This window comes from Nicotiana sylvestris, chromosome 10 (assembly GCF_000393655.2).
Source record: "Nicotiana sylvestris chromosome 10, ASM39365v2, whole genome shotgun sequence".
Lineage (NCBI taxonomy): Eukaryota > Viridiplantae > Streptophyta > Magnoliopsida > Solanales > Solanaceae > Nicotiana > Nicotiana sylvestris.
Window position 1 is genome coordinate 108,424,503 of NC_091066.1, and position 19,953 is coordinate 108,444,455.

The 19,953-nt window shown below is 42.3% G+C and overlaps 1 protein-coding gene across 2 annotated transcripts; it reads right to left on the reverse strand.

The window, feature by feature from the left end:
- Positions 1-3,788: 3,788 nt before the first annotated feature.
- LOC104226814 (polyadenylate-binding protein-interacting protein 12-like) lies at positions 3,789-10,150 on the reverse strand. 2 transcript variants are annotated; one of them, XM_009778890.2, is made up of 10 exons: positions 9,123-10,150; positions 8,308-8,418; positions 8,165-8,209; positions 7,934-8,006; positions 7,610-7,722; positions 7,433-7,492; positions 7,291-7,338; positions 7,134-7,202; positions 4,223-4,284; positions 3,789-4,138 (listed from the first exon to the last, which is right to left on the reverse strand). In XM_009778890.2, the coding sequence occupies exons 1-10, from the start codon at positions 9,561-9,563 to the stop codon at positions 4,081-4,083; spliced, it is 1,080 nt and encodes a 359-aa protein (XP_009777192.1). In that variant the 5' UTR covers positions 9,564-10,150; the 3' UTR covers positions 3,789-4,080. The 2 variants fall into 2 exon arrangements, with proteins under 2 accessions (XP_009777192.1, XP_009777191.1); XM_009778889.2 differs by having other exon boundaries at positions 7,291-7,341.
- Positions 10,151-19,953: the final 9,803 nt, after the last annotated feature.

Sequence of the window (19,953 nt, forward strand, 5' to 3'; positions counted from 1 at the left end):
ACTAAAATAAATCATGCATAACCTCTTTATCATGTTAATAACCTTAGTCGTACCCCAAACCTACATGTTATAAGGTTCCCAACTTGTCGACTTTCGACAAAACTTATTTTCTTCAATTCATTTAGCTTCTAAGCCTTCCAGCCATCTTGGTACTTGTTATTCATGATGTTAAATATTTGTAACCTCCACGGTAACACGATTAACTTACTTTATGTACTTTTAAAGATGACCTCATTTCTAAGCATACATCAATTGACTTGCGACGTATTCTTACATACGTAAATATGGGGTGTAACAATGAAACTCCTTCGCATTCTAGGAACTTTCGAACAATGCCACTTGTTCGAGTTCTTCCGTTGTGGATTTGGTTGCGCCCGTTTCTTCCGGCACTTGGAAATATCTTGGTACCTGGTGGGATTCCGATGGCTCATCCCATTTCTTATCTTCGTTAGGTTCAGGAGCAGGCATTGGTTCCTGTAATTGCTATACCGCGTGTTCCTTCCCCTTACTACTGGAAACCGAGACAGTGTTCATCTCCCTTGTTGCGTGTTGATCTCCTCTTATTTGTTTGATTCCCTCTGGAGTTGGGAACTTCAGAAGTTGGTGATACTCCATCTCATGTAACCATGGTCTGCCAAGAATTATGTTGTAGCCCATGTCACCATCTACTACTTCAAATAAGGTGGTCTTCATGATCCCTTCGGCATTCGTGGGCAACAAGATCTCCCCCCGGGTTGTAACACTTGCTAAGTTGAACCCGGCGAGGAGTTTTGTTGTCGGAATGATGTTTTCGGTTAGCTTAGCTTGTTCCAGCATTCTCCATTGAATGATGTTAGCTGAACATTCTAGGCTCACCAACACACGTTTAATTTTAAAATCTAGAATGTTAAGAGAAATTACCAAGGCATAGTCGGTAGTAGAAGTCCGTCGGCCTCCTCTTCTTTGAAGGTGATGTCAGCCTCGGCGACTTCCTAGAGTATTTTTTTATGAGTCACTGATACCTTTGTCTATTTTGCTGCCGAGAAGGTTACACCATTGATCTCGTTTCCCCCGAAAATCATGTTGATGGTTAGTCAGGGAAGGTCTTCACCTATCTTCGAGGGCTCTACGTTGTCCCAGTTGCAGCCGTAATTGTTCTTAGCTCGGTTGCTTAAAAACTCTCTGAGATGGCCGTTTTTCAACAACGTTGTCACCTCCTCACGCAAATGTCGGCAGTCCAGTATGGTGGTCGTTAGTCCCATGATACTCGCACCATAAATTAGGATCCCTCTGGCTGTGATCAGATCTCGTCGGCCTCGGGAGCTGCGCTTCCTTGATGTTCCTCATTGCCGATACCAGCTCCATTAATGTGACATTAAAATTGTACTCGGACAACATGGGATTGGTGGAATCCCAGGAACTCGATACCTCTTTGTCTTGAAGTGACATGTTATTCTGGCCACAGTCAGTTCTTTTATCGGGAGCGAACCTATCCGCCAACCGGACCCCCCCCCTCTACTGCATCCTTTGACCCTTTTGTATGGCAAAAATCATCCCTTAGAAGATCTCCGATCTGCATCAAAATCATCCTTCGATTTATTCCTATTCTTTTCTCGATCCCGACCCTTAGTTGATGCTGGAAACCCGAGCTGATCATTTTCTATCTTATCTTTGATTCATAATGGTTATGGACATCCACCTGTGTAGTTGCCTGGAACTCGAGTAGGCTTTCTTTCAGTTTTCGCGAGGTGTCGGAGCTCCTAGAGTTCAACCCTTTAGTAAATGCCTCAGATGCCCATTCATCTGGCACAACCGTAGCAACATTCTTTCTTTCTGAAACCTGGTGTCAAACTCACATAGCAACTCGGACTCTCCTTGCGAAATTCTGAATATGTCCGCCTTCCAGGCATGGACCTTCCTGGCCCCGGCATGGGCCTTGATGAAAGAGTCTATGAACATCTCAAAGGAATCTATTGAGTGTTTGGGTAAGAGTGAGTATCATGTTAGGGCCCCCATCATGAGGGTTTGTCCGAACATCTTCAGGAGGACCGACTCAACCTCGTGCGGAGCTAAGTCGTTTCCTGTCACCGCTGTTGTATAGGTGGTGATGTGCTCCTGAGGGTCCGAAGTCCCATTTTATTTTGGTACATCTGACATTTGGAACCGCTTCGGAATTAACTATGGTGATGCGCTTTATTTGAACGGAAACTGGTGTATTTCTTTGAGTCCAGGCCCTTCAACATTGGTGGTGTGCCCGGAATTTGGTCCATTCGAGAGTTTATTTTCCTCATAAATCGCATGAGCTCGATTTTGAAGGGATCATTACTATTGTTGTTACCAGATCCGTTGTCGATCCCCCCGGCCCCGTCGAAGCCGGCCTCACCCCTCGGGGTGTTGTTATCAACCCTTTGCCCTGTTTGATTTGCAGAAGCATCGGGAGGAACTGGGCCTCTTCCATTCGTGTTGTTGGAAGCACCCGACAATGCTTGCCTTAATTCTGTCATGCCTGGTCTTGTCGTGAGAGATGGCCCATGATGGCCTTTTGATGTTCTCTCATGATCCTCAACGTTTTCGCAACGTGCTCATCCTCAACATCATCAGGAGTAGGCTCCCGTACGTGTCGGGGATATCGCCCGCCATGAACCGGCGTTGCTACATCCTCCTCATTGCGGGTGTAACTTATCGAATCCTCGTGTTAAGGCAAGTTTTCTTGTGCCTCAACATTGTGTGCGATGTTGGCATAGGTAGCTCCCATATTTTACGACTTTTGATAAGAAACAAAGAATCAAACAGGTTAGTAATAGATACATAGATCAACTCAATTACGCAACTGTCTAAGCCCCACGGTGGGCGCCAAACTATTTACCCGTAAAACAGTCAATTGAATTTATAGTGTGGTTTATAGACAAGCGAATCGATTTGATCCTAAAATGATAAATAAATTAAATAAAATGTAAGACTTAGCATTGAAATCGCGATAAAACAACATATAGCTTGGTTCCGGGAGCAAGACTTCCGAGGGCAGCAATAAGAATAACGTTAGACAGAAAATAAAGTATTATTCAGCTTGGAATAATGTGTAGCATAAGTTTTCTCAGAATTTTTGTATGTTACAATGGTTGTTGAAGTCATTATTTATAGCAATACCTAGGGAACAAGATCCTAGGATCAAACCCCTCTTGAATGACAATAATGAGCGCCATTAATGAATATATAACGATTGGTCATGAATGCCAAAATTCTCTGTAACGGATGCATATTTAATATTGAAAAATATTCTTCATTGAATGTCATCTGGTGACAAATATTTGTTTGCTCTCATTAATAATGTTCCCTTCAGAGTCTACCAGATGCCAAGCGAAGATGTCGTCACTTTGTCATTCGAGCATTTAATGTGAACCGATTTTACCCTATACACCTACCCAGAGAACAAACTGTAGCTTAGTCCACAGGACGCAAAACCTTTTAAATTCTGACTTTTAAGAACACTATTTTCATATTTGAGAGTTGAGGGATCACTGCACTCCGAATTAAGCCTACCTCAACAAGAAAACATCACCAATCAGCTCAGTTTCATGTCCCTTATTTAGCAGAGTCAAAATATGAAATCTTGTCGGTAATCACTTTTACGAAACCACAAACAAACCCAGAAAAGGAGAAAATAACGGAACAGAAGAAAAAATGAGCAAACTGGTCGGTCCCATCCATCTCCATTGACACCCAATGTTAAACTCATTCCCGACAGCAGTGAACTAGCAGAAAGTTAAAGAGCAGCATAACACAGAATCAACGATAGTGAGCCAGAGGGATTTTGAGAAGATGACCATCACTGTTAATAACGTCAACCACTATTAATACGTCAAGGCATTGCGTACAGAAACATAATTTACTTGTTTACCAGCTTAAATTACGTAAATTTACGCACTCATAAACCACTCAAGCTTGACAGACCTGACAAGTACCCCGTGGATAACAGATGCGCAACTGAGATACAATTCGAAATATTAAAAGGCAACATGTACTCTTGGTATCTGTACCTATACATGTATTTAGATGATTATAAGCAGAAGATCAGCCAAAAGACACTGCCAAAGACATTGATCACAGCATTCCCGAGCGAGGACTCCGGGGTCGGACAGGAGTCTTCGACGGGCTGATCCTGTAGTAGACAAATATAATATGAGACCACTGGGGAATCTCAGAAACTTAACAGGAGGCTTTGGTGAAAAGTTCAAGAAGCAACCTTATAGGGAGTAATCCCAGGACTGCGCCACTACAGTCCAGAGCTGCAATTGCACTCTCCGCCTGCAACAGAAGAAAATTTGTCACGAAACTTTACAGAGTAACCATGAATTGCCATGTGCCTGATTCCTTGCGGAGGAGACATAGACAACAATTAGTACAATGGGGGAACAAAAAAATATTTCTAGCCTGAAATCCCACACAAAATGTTACACAAGATCATGGGAAATCTTCAGATACTTAAGACCAGCCCTTGATATCACAGAAGAAAAATGTCTATGCACACTAATATCATACGAAATACGTATAAAAAATATTACATAAGCAAACAAGAAACACCATTAATGTGCGATCTGTCATTAACTAAGCTGAAGAGTCTGCTGAAATACTGCTGGATGAAGAACATAAAAATAGCAAAGAAGAGCATGTTAAGAGAAGGAAAATTTTATCATTTCCAAATTCAGAAAGTGTTATTCTCAGGTAGTTTGCTCAGGTAGCAAGTATTATCTACTTTTTGCTAAGTTAAAAAGCTTATATAGTTTTTTGCGAAGTTTAAAAGCACTGCCAAGTATGCAGCCCTTCCATGACTTCAGTTAAGTGGTCAAGAGATACAGATTGACATAGTACAGGCTGTTACAGCTTGCCATCAAAATGACACCCTAAAGGTAATTAATGTCCAAGACGCCAATACAAGGCAAGACTTTTTCATAGTTAGGGTAATTTTAACTGTTGAAATTGTGCTATTCAAGGAAACTCTTTTCCATCAAAAGGGGAAATATCATTTTCCTTAACCGATATCCCAACTCTTTCTCCATCACTTTACTTTAATCAACACTTCTTTTTTATGACGGTTGTGTCCGGCCAGCTTGCCCGCACCTCAACTATTCTATTGGGTATTTGCTACCTCCCACTAGCACAAATATAAGGTAACCCTGTCCACCAAGGCTAAGTTAGAAGGGGAGAAATATTTTAGTATTGTTTGCCAACTCTGAGATTTGAACCCGAGACCTCATGGTTATCTTCCCAGTTCATTGACCACTAGGCCACATCCTTGAGTGCTTTACTTTTTTTTTTTTTTTCCAATGAAGTAAGAAAGATATCATTGAAAGGCATCAAGTAGATGCAGATTAGATACAAAAGCAATAGTGTTAGCTCCAGTACGATGGTTGCTAAGCTAAGTTTCAGGAGCTAACAAAATCCAAAAAATTAATTGGGCAATTTACAGGGGTAAGAGTACACCGGTTGTATATGTTGGTTAAACAGATAGCCTTCAAAGTGTGTGTCGGAGTTGAAATTCCATCAAAACATCTGTGGTTCCTTTCATTCCTTGGGTGCTTTACTTAAACCAATAAACAACACTTAAGCACTGTTGTAAACCTTGAATACTCAAAATAATCACTGAAACACTATCCTTGTATTTTCTCTTTCACCTTATAAGATTACTATATGTTACCTACTTTGTATCCAACCCAACCATCTAGAAAGTGATTTCTCAAAATAAATCATTTTTCACAGAGAACAGTTTCCATAAAGAATTTCCTACACTATGCCAAACATACCCCTCATCTCCCATTCTTCAGCGAAAATGGCCGTCACTAGGATTTAACATATAATCTATTTCTTCTCCTCCAAAGACAGGTGGAAAATTTGGCCAAAAGAAATGCTTGTACTTACACTCTCAACCCCTCCCCTACCCCTCAAGATCCTCTTCCATTTTCATCTGCTCGCCGAGGAATTAAAAGTATTCCCTTTCCAACATTTACTCAATCCTAAGTTGCTCTGACATGGCGGTTTAGGGGCCGCACCCGTGTTGACACGACACTAGTATGGGTGTGGGTATGGGATCCGTACCGGATTTGGTCAAATAATTTTGGGTACTTTGACCACGACGGACGAAAAAATTCTAGACGATATACAATATGATTCCCGAAATCAGGACCAGAACTAGGGTAAATTTGAAGAAAATAGCATATCTTATCTGTGAAATCAATCCTTTACTTATCTAACTTGAGAATAAAAAAGAAATCCACACTTTACAAGTTATATATTAGTATTCCACAAAACTTCTCATAGTTTAGAGATAATTTTTTATTTTTATCTTTTTTTTGATTTATTTTTAGCCGGATCCCCGCACTCATATCCATACTAGGATCCGTTCCCCGAATCTTAAAATTTACATCTCGAAGAATACGACCTCTAGATCCGCACTCGTGTGGGACACCCGCACCCGTGTACGAGCAACTTAGACTCGATCAACAAGCATATATACCTCAACTGAGCATAATAACTGCAGGCGGCTATCCATAGTCCTGGATATGTTGTTCACTCTACAACACTACTACCCTAAAACAAAACTAAGCACTAAATAGAAAGCACACTAGCCTATCCCAAAAAGGAAACGCAAGCAAAGCAGTTTCCAGAATGGTGACAACTGAATGGCTGATGATAACCTTTGTTCATAACAAAAATGTTCAAATATAGTCAAAGATTACATTGCAGAGCTTAACTACATCATGCTTTTTACTAAGAAAGTCAGGATTGATTACTGGTGGTAAAGATAAATATTCTATGTGAATACTGAATACTATTAAGAACTCTGAGGGGTGAAACGTCACCCAAAACAATTCAACTTGCCCAATCATAATTTACCCAAAATAGGTACCCAAGCTGGTGTTCTACACTTTCTGACTGCAAAAGAACCCCATAATCAGAATCCTTTCTGCTAACACACAAGCACAAAGAGTAAACAGTAAAACGTGTTTTGAACAAAATATCAGCCAAATGCAAGCATTGCAAAATCAAGACATTCAAAGCAATTGGTTTTAGTAGTTCTCAAGAATCGAACGAAGCAAAGGTCCACTGCACAAGGATATATCAGAACACATTACAAGTCAGAAGCCCATGGAAGTTACCATGACAAACTCAACAAAAGCTACACGAGTCGGATGATGATGGTCACCAAGCAACCGCAAGCGCTGAACCTATAATAGAGAAGAAGTTCCATAACATAGAGTTAGTACTTTGGGTAGGACCAGCACTTTCAGATTTGTTTAATGAGCAGCTACAAACCTCTCCACAAGTGGATTCAAAGAAGAGCTTGACATCTGCTTGAGTAACCTGCTTCACAGATCATACAGATTTTCAAGTCAAAACCATTTTCATATAGAGGCTAATCAACCATGTGAAGTTAAGACAATAACAAGAAAACTACCTTATTATCAATGTTTGTACAGTAAATAGTTCTTGCACACATCTCCCTTTCATCTTCAGACTGAATATCAGAATCGCAAGTGAAATCTTTAGTAGCAGCAACATTCAATTTTGCAACTACTGACCCTAAAGGCAATGTTACAGAAGGTAAATGTCACAGGTTTAGACAATTCCTCACCCTTGGAAGAAAAGTCGGATTAACAGGTGCAATTGCAGTTTTGGAGGGAAGAACTCTCACAGGGTAATACCCAAGCATAGTTCCTGCAAGAGTCAAAGCATTCCTCGCACTGTCTGCAGACCATATTTGGGACAACATGAAGTTAGACAACAAGAACTCTCTTTTTTTTTCTTTTTGTTTATAACCAAAAATTCCTATGGGCTAAGCTAGCGCCTGGTTCGAAACTCGGTTGATGATGGGCCGGCTCCTCTACCTTTCTCCGCTTAAATACAAGAGTTTAACTAGAATATGGTGAAAACAGAAAAAAATCACGGTTCAACCTACCTTCCTCTGTGAACTCAATGAAGCCAAAACGAAGTACAGAATTTGGGTCACCACATATACGACAGTCAACAACCTTCAGAACAGTAAGGCCGGCCAGATAAACAAAAAATTACATTAGTGTAGCGGAAAAAGCCGACATTAACCATGATGAGTATTGAAGCAGTGTGAGTAAAAAGGTCGATGATAACCATGAATGAGTATGGCAGCATGACCAAAAGGAAAGACACTCACACGTCCACAACTAAGAAAGAGTGTTGCAAGTTGCTCTTCAGTCACCTACACAAAGAAGAACATAATGCCAATAAGTAAAATGATAATGAGATAAACCAATAATAATTAGCAACAACAAAATACCAAGGACATCTCTTTGATACCTGATGATCAATGTCAGATACATAAACTGTCCTCCTTATAACCTCTTCTTGTTGGGCCATGCTTGTTCGAGTATTCGTTTTTCTCCTAGCAGAACCATAGCCATTCTTCTTCTGTACACAGCATTTCAAACTCAAATCATTAGCTAGGACTCATGAACTACAATCTACTACAAAGAAAACGTGATTAGGAAGGAGAGAGAGAGAGAGAGAGAGAGAAAGAGAGAACCACAAAACCCTCCATCTTAATGCTACAATGGCTAAACCCTCCTAATTTTATATTCATGCATAATAGCAAAGACAAGACCAAGTAGAAAAAGAAAAGACTTTCACCTTTACACACTGATAGTGCAATAATCTTTTAAGCTATTGGATCATTTTAAAGCCAACTATTGATAACCATAAATTTTAAGGATAAGTTGATAACCTGAAAATATAGCAAGTAAACTGCAATAATGAGGTAAAATGCATTGATTACACAAATTAACTTATATAAACGTACAGTGTACTGAATTCTTCTGATGTCCAAACAATTACAAACTTCCAAGGGACAGAAAGTAAAAGCCAATTGTTAAAACTATACAATTACCTAACCTATCAAAAGAAAACTATACAACAATTACCATAGCAAGCTAGCTACAAATAATTACCAGTTGTTGCAGGTCAACTTGATAAGACGGTGTAAATAATTATACATTGGTAATGCACACGAAGTTGTTAAAACTATACAACAGTTTATCATGTTACATGTTATACAAATAAGTAAAACCCCGCAAAGGAACAAAATTAAAACTGGAGAACAGTAATCGGATTGATACCCTTCTGTTAAAATTTCCATTGGCAAATCTGGGGCTACTCTGAACTAGAAAATTACTGGGATCATAACCAAATTGCCCACCGCTGGCACGGGGTGGTAAAGGCATCAGTATGTGATTGGTGTTAGTGTGTGAAGGGGGCACAAACTCTTTAGCCATGGGATTCAATTTCAATTTGGAAAGCATTTCCTCAAAATCCCTAACTTTTTCCCTCCTAAACTCCTCTCCTCCTCCATTTCTTCTTAAATCTACACCGTTCAGTTTATGATGAGCCACTGTAGTGATCGTATTGAAATTCTCATCGCTCTGTATCGTTGACCTTGTCACACCGTTCTCGTTCTTGTTTGCTGACAGATGATCGACACTGACGCCGTTTCCAAGATTCCCGTCAGTCCCAATCGATGAGCCAACAACGCTCGTATCAGCATTCTCAACCACTGCCATAATTTTTCAGGAACTATGGTGCTTGAAAATTTGTCCAATAGAAAAAATGACCCTTCTTCTTCTTAATTTACAAAAAGAAAGAGAGAGAGAAGATATTGATTAAGCTGGGGTTTTTAGTTAGGCACCTGAAAATAGTGTCTATTAATCAGTGAACATACGCCGAACTCTAAGGTCGTCCGCTGGGGATATGAAAAGTGATAGAAGCAATAATAGATAGAAAAAGAAGAAAAGAGGAGCAAATACAGGGGAGGATTTCTCCTTTTTCTCTGTTGGAGGGCGTGTGTGTATTATTTTATTTTTTTACTGGGTCGGTCATCTGAGAAGAAATACGACTAGAGATAAATGACATTACTGTACTATTCAGATTAGTGACAGAAAGAAAGAAGTGGGTTCTTCTTTTTGGACCTTTCTTTCCCCTACGTCATCATTAACAGTCCCTATGTAGATGCATATGCCCAACCATAGCGCATATTCCATGTTCAATCAAAGACGTTGAAGCTGTGAGAAGGAGCAAACGCATGAGGAATTGAGGATCCCATCCAAGGGATTAACAGATTTCGTTATTGGAGCTAGTTGATGAAAAACGTGAAGGTAGAGCATGGGGGATGCATATGATAGTATAAATTGCTAATAGCAAATGTAGTAGGTGTATACGGTCAAAATCAATATTGACCGATTTGAGGCTTCCGTGGCAGTTCAAGCCCGGCCTCGTTGGGATCAAAACATGGTCCACGGCCCGTCCTCGAAGCGCTCGTCTCGGCAGAGTACGTCGAAGACTCCATGGTGTACCTCGAGGTAGTATGAAAATCGATGTCCGTTATGGAAAGGTGAGAAACCCCCGAGGGCACACAATGAGGACTAGCAGAGTCTGCAAGAATAGTACAAATCTGTACTGAGCCGTTATACAGCTGTATTAGTAGCATTTCTTCATCATTTATTAGTCATGTACTATGTTGGGATTCATCCCTCCTATAAAAGGGGATCCTTATCATCTTAAGCGCGCTCGGATAATCATTGAATACACTCATATTGACTGCAATACTATTTTCTGCTCTTTGCTAACACAATTGTTCTTCACATTTATCGTTTATTCTTTCATCGTTCCTCCATTGTTCGTTTATTGTTCTTGATTTATTGCTTATTACTAACCGCAAAAGGCCACCTTTGAGGCCCTCATTATCATTAATTTTTCATCAATTGTTCGTTGCTATTAGCTCCATCTAGACCTCAAGGCTCTGCTCCAGCCAGCTCGAGGCCCGACCGTGTGACCATGTTGGTTTGCATTTCTTATTTTCATTACTTACACGTAACATCTAGTGCCTAACAACTAGTATTAAAATAAATCACGTATTTTAGAACCATAAAATAAATAATAATTGTAGTTACCATTTTCAAGGTAAACAGTTTGGCGCCCACCATAGGGCTAAAAATAATAGTGATTGTGTTTGGTGCTAGTTTTCTGATAACACACGTTACTCTTCACACTTTTCTTGTCAAAGATTCTTTGATTTCAGGCTTAATCATGTCTAGCACGGAAAATACACCTCTTCACAACAGGGAAGAACATGGAGAAAATAGCGGCATGGGGCTAGGTGTACCACATGTAAACCCTAAGGGAGTACCAAACGTGGAGCCAGTTGATATCAGCTCCCACAATGTTCTAAACATGGAAGCAGGCGCAGACCTTGTAAGGAACGGACGCAGGGAAGACCAGGCTGGAGGCTAAGAAACACGAGGAGTGGAAGAAAGAGGAGTCAGCCTCCAAGTCATTTTTGAAATGTTGCAAGCACAACAAGTGGCTATTGCTCAGCTGCAAAGTCAACAAAATACCCCAAACACAGTGGCACCGGAAACGGCTCCTCGAGTTGAACAGGTACCAGAGAGATCGAGCAATAACGGGTCAGCACCAGACCCCGTTATTATGAAGATGCTCGAGGATCTCACCAAAAGAATCGAATCAGGAGAAAAGAGGATAAAAGATAACGATAAAAAAATGGAGATTTATAACTCGAGGGTCGATCAGATCCCCGAGGCACCCCCGATTCTGAAGGGAGCAGATTCAAAGAAGTTCGTACAGAGGCCATTCCCATCAAGTACAGCTCTGAAGCCCATCTTGAAGAAATTCAGAATGCCTGATGTCCTGAAGTATAACGGGACTACGAACCCCAATGAACACATCACAGCTTACACTTTTGCGGTAAAAGGTGACGAGATAGAGTCTGTCCTATTGAAGAAATTTGGAGAAACACTGTCAAAAGGGGCTATGATGTGGTATCATAGCCTACCCCCGAATTCAATAGACTCATTTGCCATGTTGGCGGATTCTTTTGTGAGGGAACACGCTGGTTCCATCAAGGTCGCTACTAGGAAATCCGATGTCTTCAAAATCAAATAGAGAGAGAACGAGATGCTAAGGGAATTCGTATCTCGATTTCAGATGGAGCGAATGGAATTACCACTGGTCTCCGACAACAGGGCAGTACAAGCCTTTACTCAAAGCTTGAACGAACGAAGCTCGGTAGCTTCAAGGTAGTTAAAGCAAAATTTGATCGAATATCCCGCCGTGACCTGGGTGGATGTGCACAACAAGTACCGATCAAAGATCAGGGTCGAAGACGACCGACTAGGAGCCCCTTTGGGCTCAGTATATCCCAGCAGGCTCTTTACAAAGGAGTAGAGGTTTACAGAAAGGGAGCCAAGATCAAACAAAGAAATATACTAGCCATATACAGAAGATCGAAGAAACGCACCAAGGCGTCATATGCCTCGAGGTAATCGAAGGGCATATCGGGGTCATCCCACTTGGGGACTCATGAGTAAAGCCGGGTTCGATAGGCATACTGGGCCTGTAGAGGCACCCCGGTTATCTAAATACAACTTTAACGTCGATGTCTCAGGCATCGTATCGGCCATAGGGAAAATCAAAGATGTTAGGTGGCCAAAACCGGTACTATCAGACCCTTCACAGAGGAACCCTAACTTGGTGTATCAATATCACGGCACTCACCATCATAGGACCGAGGACTGTAGACAGCTTCGAGAGGAAGTAGCCTGACTGATCAGCGAGGGGCACCTTCGAGAATTCCTCAGCGACCGAGCTAAAAACTAATTTTGGGAAAGAGAGGCAAACAGAAAAAACGAACCAGAAGAACCATAATATGTCATCCACATGATCATTGGAGGGGTCGATGCTCTTACGTTCAGCGAAAAAGACAACGAGACCTTGTCTCAGCCTCACAATGACGCACTGGTAAGTTCTTTTCTTTTGAATAAAATTCAGATTAAACGTGTGCTCATGGATCCAGGTAGCTCGGCTAGCATAATCAGGTCGAGGGTGGTGGAGAAACTCGGACTGATCGATTAGATCGTAACCGCCTCTCGAGTCCTCAATGGATTCAACATGGCTAGCGAAACAGCAAAAGGGGAAATCATCCTCCCGGTCAACGTAGCCGGAACAATCCAAGATACCAAGTTTCATGTCATCGAAGGTGACATGAGATATAATGCCTTACTTGGAAGACCATGGATACACAGTATGAGGGCAGTACCCTCAACCCTTCATCAAATGATGAAATTTCCAACCAAGGATGGAGTAAAAGCTGTGTACGAGGAGCAACACACAGCGAGAAAGATGTTCGCAGTATACGACGCAGCGCCGACATCTATGCCCTCCATATCAACGAATCCAAAAGACAAGCAAACAGACAAATAGCAACCACAACCTACATTCTCGGTTTCACTCGAATTAGTAAATAAAGGACTGTGCCGTGTCCTCGGAGCAAGCAATAAAAAATGGACCGAAGCTCTAACGCTATCGATGCTAAGGTACAACTTTCTCCCTCTTCATTTATATTTTGTACTAACTTATTGCAGGTGTCCGATTAAGAGGAATTGAAGCACCCTCCAGCTCGAAGACCTTAGGTTTTAAAGCATGCGTTCCACTTTTTTCCCTTAGATCGGATTTTATCCCGAACGGGTTTTACTGGCGAGGTTTTTAACGAGGCAACACCTATATGCTACCTAATGAGAACTCATCAAGTATTTGAGGCTTCCCTTCGATCAACCTCAAATACTGGGGGGGTCACCCCGGGAGGTCGCCTCTTCAAAGAACTCAAACCATGCCAAGGAGGACCCCGATAGTAGAACGATGTATTGGGCCAAACGGTCGAATGAACCATGTCTATGTAGAATAACCGGGGCCTCTGAAGGCAAAAAACATGTATGCATATATCAAATAATTGAGGAAACCTCTTTGCTTATCAAAACACTCAAAGAAATTCAATGTTTTCACGTAAAACGGCTCAAGGGCCAAAATTCCTCGAACACTTGGGGACTGTCATCGATAGTCAGCTCATCAACCATTGAAAACTCGAATTCGTAAGACCTCAATAAGGCAATTTCGAGCTCGTAATACCTCAATGAGGCAACACCAAATCTGTAAGACCTCAATGAGGCATGACAAGACTTATAAGACCTTAAAAATGCATAACCCCGATATTAAGACCGAGGCTATATATCGAACTTGTAAGACCCCTAAAAGGCATACCCTCGGTATAGACGTCGAGGTCATCCCACCCGGGGACTATCGACTACGGTCGTATCAAAAGGCTCCGGCCAAACTAAGCGGCTCGAAGACGTTCGACTACCGCCATAAAACTAAAGGCCTCCAAATACTTCGAAAACACTTCGAAAAGAACCGGTTAATCAGGATACCCTCGGCATAAGCAAAAGAGATTCGATAACATCAGCTCCGAACAATAAAAAGGCTTCGAAAATAATCAGCCTTTGATAAAAAGGTTTTGAAAACTAAACCTTCGAGTGAGCCTTCTGAGGTACTCAGCTATCGTCACATATCGACTCATAATCGAGGTTCTCGTTTGAGCCATCGAAGAGTCGGACGAACATAAAACATGACAAGGCATAATCAAAACTTCAAAAATCTTTAGCCAAAATAAGGGAAAAACTATAGCTATATTATAGGTTGCATCGACCAAATTTTTTTTAAAAAGCCTAAGGGCCAATGCGTAAGAGCCTAAGGGCCAGCCTAAAGAGCCTAAGGGACAATGTGTAAGAGCCTAAGGGCCAATATGTTGAAAAACTAAGGGTCAATGAGTCCGAGTCAAAATGTGACTCGAGGATCGAACACTGAACTGGTTATCAACAAACATCGAGATTTATTCCAAAAAGGCAAAGGAAAAACAAGAAATGACAAAAGGCAAAAATCCACACACACACACACACACACACACACATATATATATATATATATATATATGATAAAGTTTCACGAAGACATATCTACAAGGCTTGCGCCTGGAACCCTTACACAAAAAGGGAAATGAATGAAAACCTAATCTACCATCGGGGTTACTTGACCAGACGGAGCTCCCTCGGAAGTTGTGCTTTCAACGACCTAGTCCTCGACCCCCGGGTCATCGACGACCTTCTCCCCCTTGGGGACTTCATTTTCATCTTCATCATCCTCAGAGCCGCTGGTCGAACCACTGGCTGAACCATCCTCAGGAGAAAGCAAAGTTGCCGATTCTTCCTCTAGGGCCTTCACCCTCTCAATCTCGGCAGACAAATTGATGTCCCCTATATATACAACCTCGAGAGCCTGTCTCCGAGATCTTAATCAGGCATGTTCCAATGCTAGAGAGAGTTTAAGCTCGGCCTCTTCGGATACCTTCCTAGCTCAAGCATTTGCAGTAGTAGCATCTTTTGTGTACGAGGACATGAGCGCAGTGGCTTCAGACTTAGCTGTAGATAGCTCAGCAACTGATTCGGCATGGAGATCTTTGAACTCATGGCTCTCTTCCCTCGCCCCTTGAAGTTGGCACTCAACCGAGGTCAGCTTCTCTCGAAGAGTTTCTTTATCGAAAGACAACTCATTTAAGCGCTGCTTCAGCCCAAGAATTTCGGTATCTCTCACTCTAAGCTCTTCCCGCATTAGGTCATTTTTTTGCTTGAGCTGAAAAAAGCCAAATTAAGGTATCAAACGCTCAAATTACTTAAGCACAAAAATAAGCCCGCGAAGGTCGTATTACTTCTCATCGAGACCATCCTGCTCTCAAGATATCCTCTCCAAATGAGCTCGAAGATTACCTAGCTCCCCCCCTCCTTTTGGGCATGAAGGGCCTTGTGTTCGTCCAATTTAGAAACAAGCTTCCTAAATTCGTCCTCACAACGAGCCAACACTGCTTGTGACTTGGAAAAGGCTTAGTTGGAGAGATTGAAGGCCTGAAAACACAAAAAAAGGGAGTCAGAAAAGCAAGAATCGAAACTCAATATACAGCGGTCAAATCAATATTACCTGTTGCCGAAGCTTCTCAACTTCTTTATAGATCAACTAGGCGTCGATATCGGGGCCTTCCTCAACCCCTACAAAAAATCCTTCAAACATACTATTCTCTTCGAGGGATGCCACCGCAACAGGAGTTTTCATATCTTAGGCATCCCGTATTTGCCTAGGAGAGAATGATAGGCCCGATAGAGGCTCATCTACGTTGATCACCTCGATTGGGTCGATAGGGGACCTCTCTCTCCTACGAGGGTATTCATTGCTAGTTTCTTCGCATTCATCAATTAGATGCCCCTCGGCACCCGATGTGTTTTGGTTGATGGTCGGCCTGGGGATTTCGTCTAGCCCCCCAGTTCGGGTCGGGACTACCTCTACGACCTCTATTCCAGCAGCCTCCAGCTCAGCTGACTTCGGATCAGTATACTTCGAGGCAACATCACTTCTTCTCCCCCTGAGTATCAGCGGGCAGTCATCACTCTCTTCACCCTCGACACAAAGACTTTCGGTCGCCTCCCGAGTTGAGGCCATTGAAATGGTCTCGAGCTTTTGAACTTTAGCTTTTTTTGGCTTCGGGGACTCGACCGGTGATTTTTTCTTTCTCTTTTTCTCCTTAGCAAGCTTCGGGATATCTGCTTCCCCAGGCGGGGGTTCCCTCATCAAAACGGCCTCTCCAAGGCTTGTATAAGCACAAAGGATGAGAATACTAGCGAGAGATACCTTCTCTATAGAGCTCAAGTATGAACAGAGATAAAACTCACCATGATTTTTGGCCTCCCAATGGGCCTTAGCCAGATCGCACCACACGCGCTTAGCATACGGCAGACGAATCGAGTCATTGGATCCATCCTGGGAGATCCTCGACGGCACCGCGGTACCACTTGGCGGCTGTATCATCAAAAGAGGTTAATTGAAAGGGCAAGAAAAGATATTAGATTAAGCGAAACATGTTTTACTCATATTCCATTCCTCATGGAATGGCATTCTCTCAGTAGAGATCAGGTCCTGGGTCCTGACTCTGACGAAGCAGCTCATCCATCCTCAGTCTTTATCTTCGTTGATGCTAGCAAAAAGGCCTTCGAGGATCGACATTTCAGCTTAATCAGGCCACCTCGATAAAGTCAGGGGCTATATGGTCGAGGGAAAAAGGCATCCCCAACCATGTTTGAAAAATACCTAATCATATAAACAATACGCCAGAATGATGGGTAAATTTGTCCAAGTGTCACCTGATATTGGCTACAGAAATCAAGGATCACTGGATCTATCAATGGTGAAGAGGCTTCTATCGGGCATAAGGTGAAAGGATATGTGTATACACTAAGGAAACCGGCCTTGTGCTTGGTTATGTCTTCTCCTCGTGAAGGAATCTCTAGTTGCACCACCTTCCCACAATGGCAGTCAGCCTTCAACTTCTCGATTTCAGTTATTAAACTAACATATCGAGACATGGGTTTGCATCATCCCGAAATAGAGGATGGGTTTTCGACATGGAAATCAGAAGATGTGTCACAAGGACTGGGATTACACTCCTCGATACTAGGAGGAACTATCGGTTTACCTTTGGTCGTTCGAGAAAATGATGGAGCTTTTTCCTTTTGAGGAACAACTTTAGAGGTCTTCGCTATTTCTAAAGCGAAAGATCCGAAAAATGGAAAATATTGTTAGAAAAGAAAAGGGAGAGTTTAAGGAAATTGAAAGGGGCTAAATGAAATCTCAGAAGCACTAAGGGAGTAATATCGGCAAAGTTGTAAGATTTTGCCTATTTATAAAAAATTTTTTGAACGTGCTGAGGAAGCCAGAAGGCCGACCGTTGGCCGCCCACAATTACTGATTTTGAGAGTCGTGTTGAAGGAACCCTTTAGTCGCTTCAACCTCTTACATCATGATGTTGGCATCAGAACCAAAGCATCAGGAATCGAATTGTCAGAAATTATTGAGAACAATCTACGAGTTTGGCTCGAGCAGTCATTTGCTTGATTATTTAGCCCCCGGGCTACCTGAAATCTAGCCAGTTCTCGCTCGGGGACTATTTATAAAGCCTCAGGGCCACTCTTTCTCTCGAGTCGAGCGAATGCTCACTCGATTATCTAGCCCCCGGGCTACCCGAGTTTGAGCCAGTTCTTACTCGGGGACTATTTATAAGCCTTAGGGCCACTCTTTCTCTCAAGTTTGAGTGAACGCTCACTCGATTATTTATCCCCCGGTCTACCCGAGTTCGAGCCAATTCTCACTTGGGGACTATTTATAAAGCCTCAGGGCCACTCTTTCTCTCGAGTTCGAGCGAATGCTCACTCGATTATTTAGCCTCTGGGCTACCCGAGTTCGAGCCAGTTCTCGCTCGGGGACTATTTATAAAGCCTTAGGGCTACTTTTTCTCTCAAGTTCGAGCGAACACTCACTCGATTATTTAGCCCATGGGCTACCCAAGTTCGAGCAGGTTCTCACTCAGGGACCATTTATAAGGCCTCAGAGCTATCTTTACTCTAAGTTTGAATAGATTTTCGCTCAAATTGCGGGCTGCCCAAGTTCGAGCAAACTCTCGCTCGGGGAATATTTGTAAAGCCTAAGGGCTGTCTTTATTTTCGGATGATCAAGCAAATGCCCCCCGGTTGAGAAATCTAAAAGATACTTTAGTTCGAGGAGCTTACCACTCGAGGATTATTAGCAAGGCCTAATTAAAAAAATCGAGACCCTGCTCTCACTCAATTCGGGCCTAGAAGCCCCCCGATGACGTAAGTTCGCATCAAATCAATCCAGTATTAGTCTAAGGGATAGCAGAGAGCTCCAAGGAATGTCATGTTAACCAATTAAAAACCTAAGGGTTATTATGACCGATTCCAGTATTGAGACCAATCGGTAAAGTCATACACTTGGATTTCTCACAAACAAAGGCGAAACGGAGTTCAACCAAAATTGAAGGCAAAACAAAGAAACTCTTATATTAATAAAGACGATTAGAAAGACCCACGAAGGGTCCTTACATAGAAATAAAGAAGCAAAAACAACAACTAAAAAGCCTAATCTACTTCCGAGGGTGTATCCTTGGGAACGGCTCTTCGAGAACAGTTTCCTCGGGGACCCCATTTTGATCTTCAGAGCATTGTCTTCGAGGACCTCCTCCAAGGAAGCAATAGACGAGGAAGAGGCTATAGCATATTAAAGAGAAAAGCTCTTAGAAAGCATTGAAAATTGTGGCCTGGTGAAATACTTGGCGAGTATGGGTTTCGTCAGCACTACTATTGTGAAGCCACATCTTGAGACATTTCACCGGTATGGGATGTAAAAGTTAGTATATATCTCCACCTTACTCCATGGAAGGCAAAATGAGTGAAGCACCACACCAGGTTGAAGTTAAGAGAGATGAGCAGCGGTTTACAATCCACATATCTTCTGATGCGGGAAGAATTTGAGTCCTCTCTCTCATTATTTCGGAACAACAACAGCAACAACAACAACAACCCAGTATAATCCCACTCAATGGGGAAAGGCTCTAAAAAGAACCATGGCATAACTAACAAAACTGCTGCCGTGTGAGCTTACGGTCACGGTTTTGAACCATAGAAATAGGAGTTTGGATGAGGATGAAGAGAAGAAAAGGGCTAAAGGCTGTTGAAGAAGGACTGAGTGAAGTCTTGGTTCAAGCAATCCTCCATCTATAGAGAGACAGTAATGTAACCGATGGTGCAATCAATGCCTTTGGGGAAACGTGTCAACGACGCAATCAATGCTTTTGGGGAAACGGATCGGCGGTACAATCACCGCTTTTGGGAAAATGAACCGACAATATATTCAATACTTCTAGGGAGATGAACCAATGGGATGTTTCAGTCACCCCGAAAGCTTATACACAAGCATGACATCATCATGGAAAGCTCGAGGAAATCGAGGTCAAAGTCGCTTCATATCATTCTATTCTAAGAAATGCGAGGACTATCTATATACGGTCAAAATCAGGGAAGACCGATTTGAGGCTTTTGTGGCAGTTCAAGCCTGGCCTCATTGGGATCAAAACACGGTCCGCGGCCTGTCCTCGAAGTGCTCGCCTCGGCAGAGTACGTCGAAGACTCACCATGGTGTACCTCGAGGTAG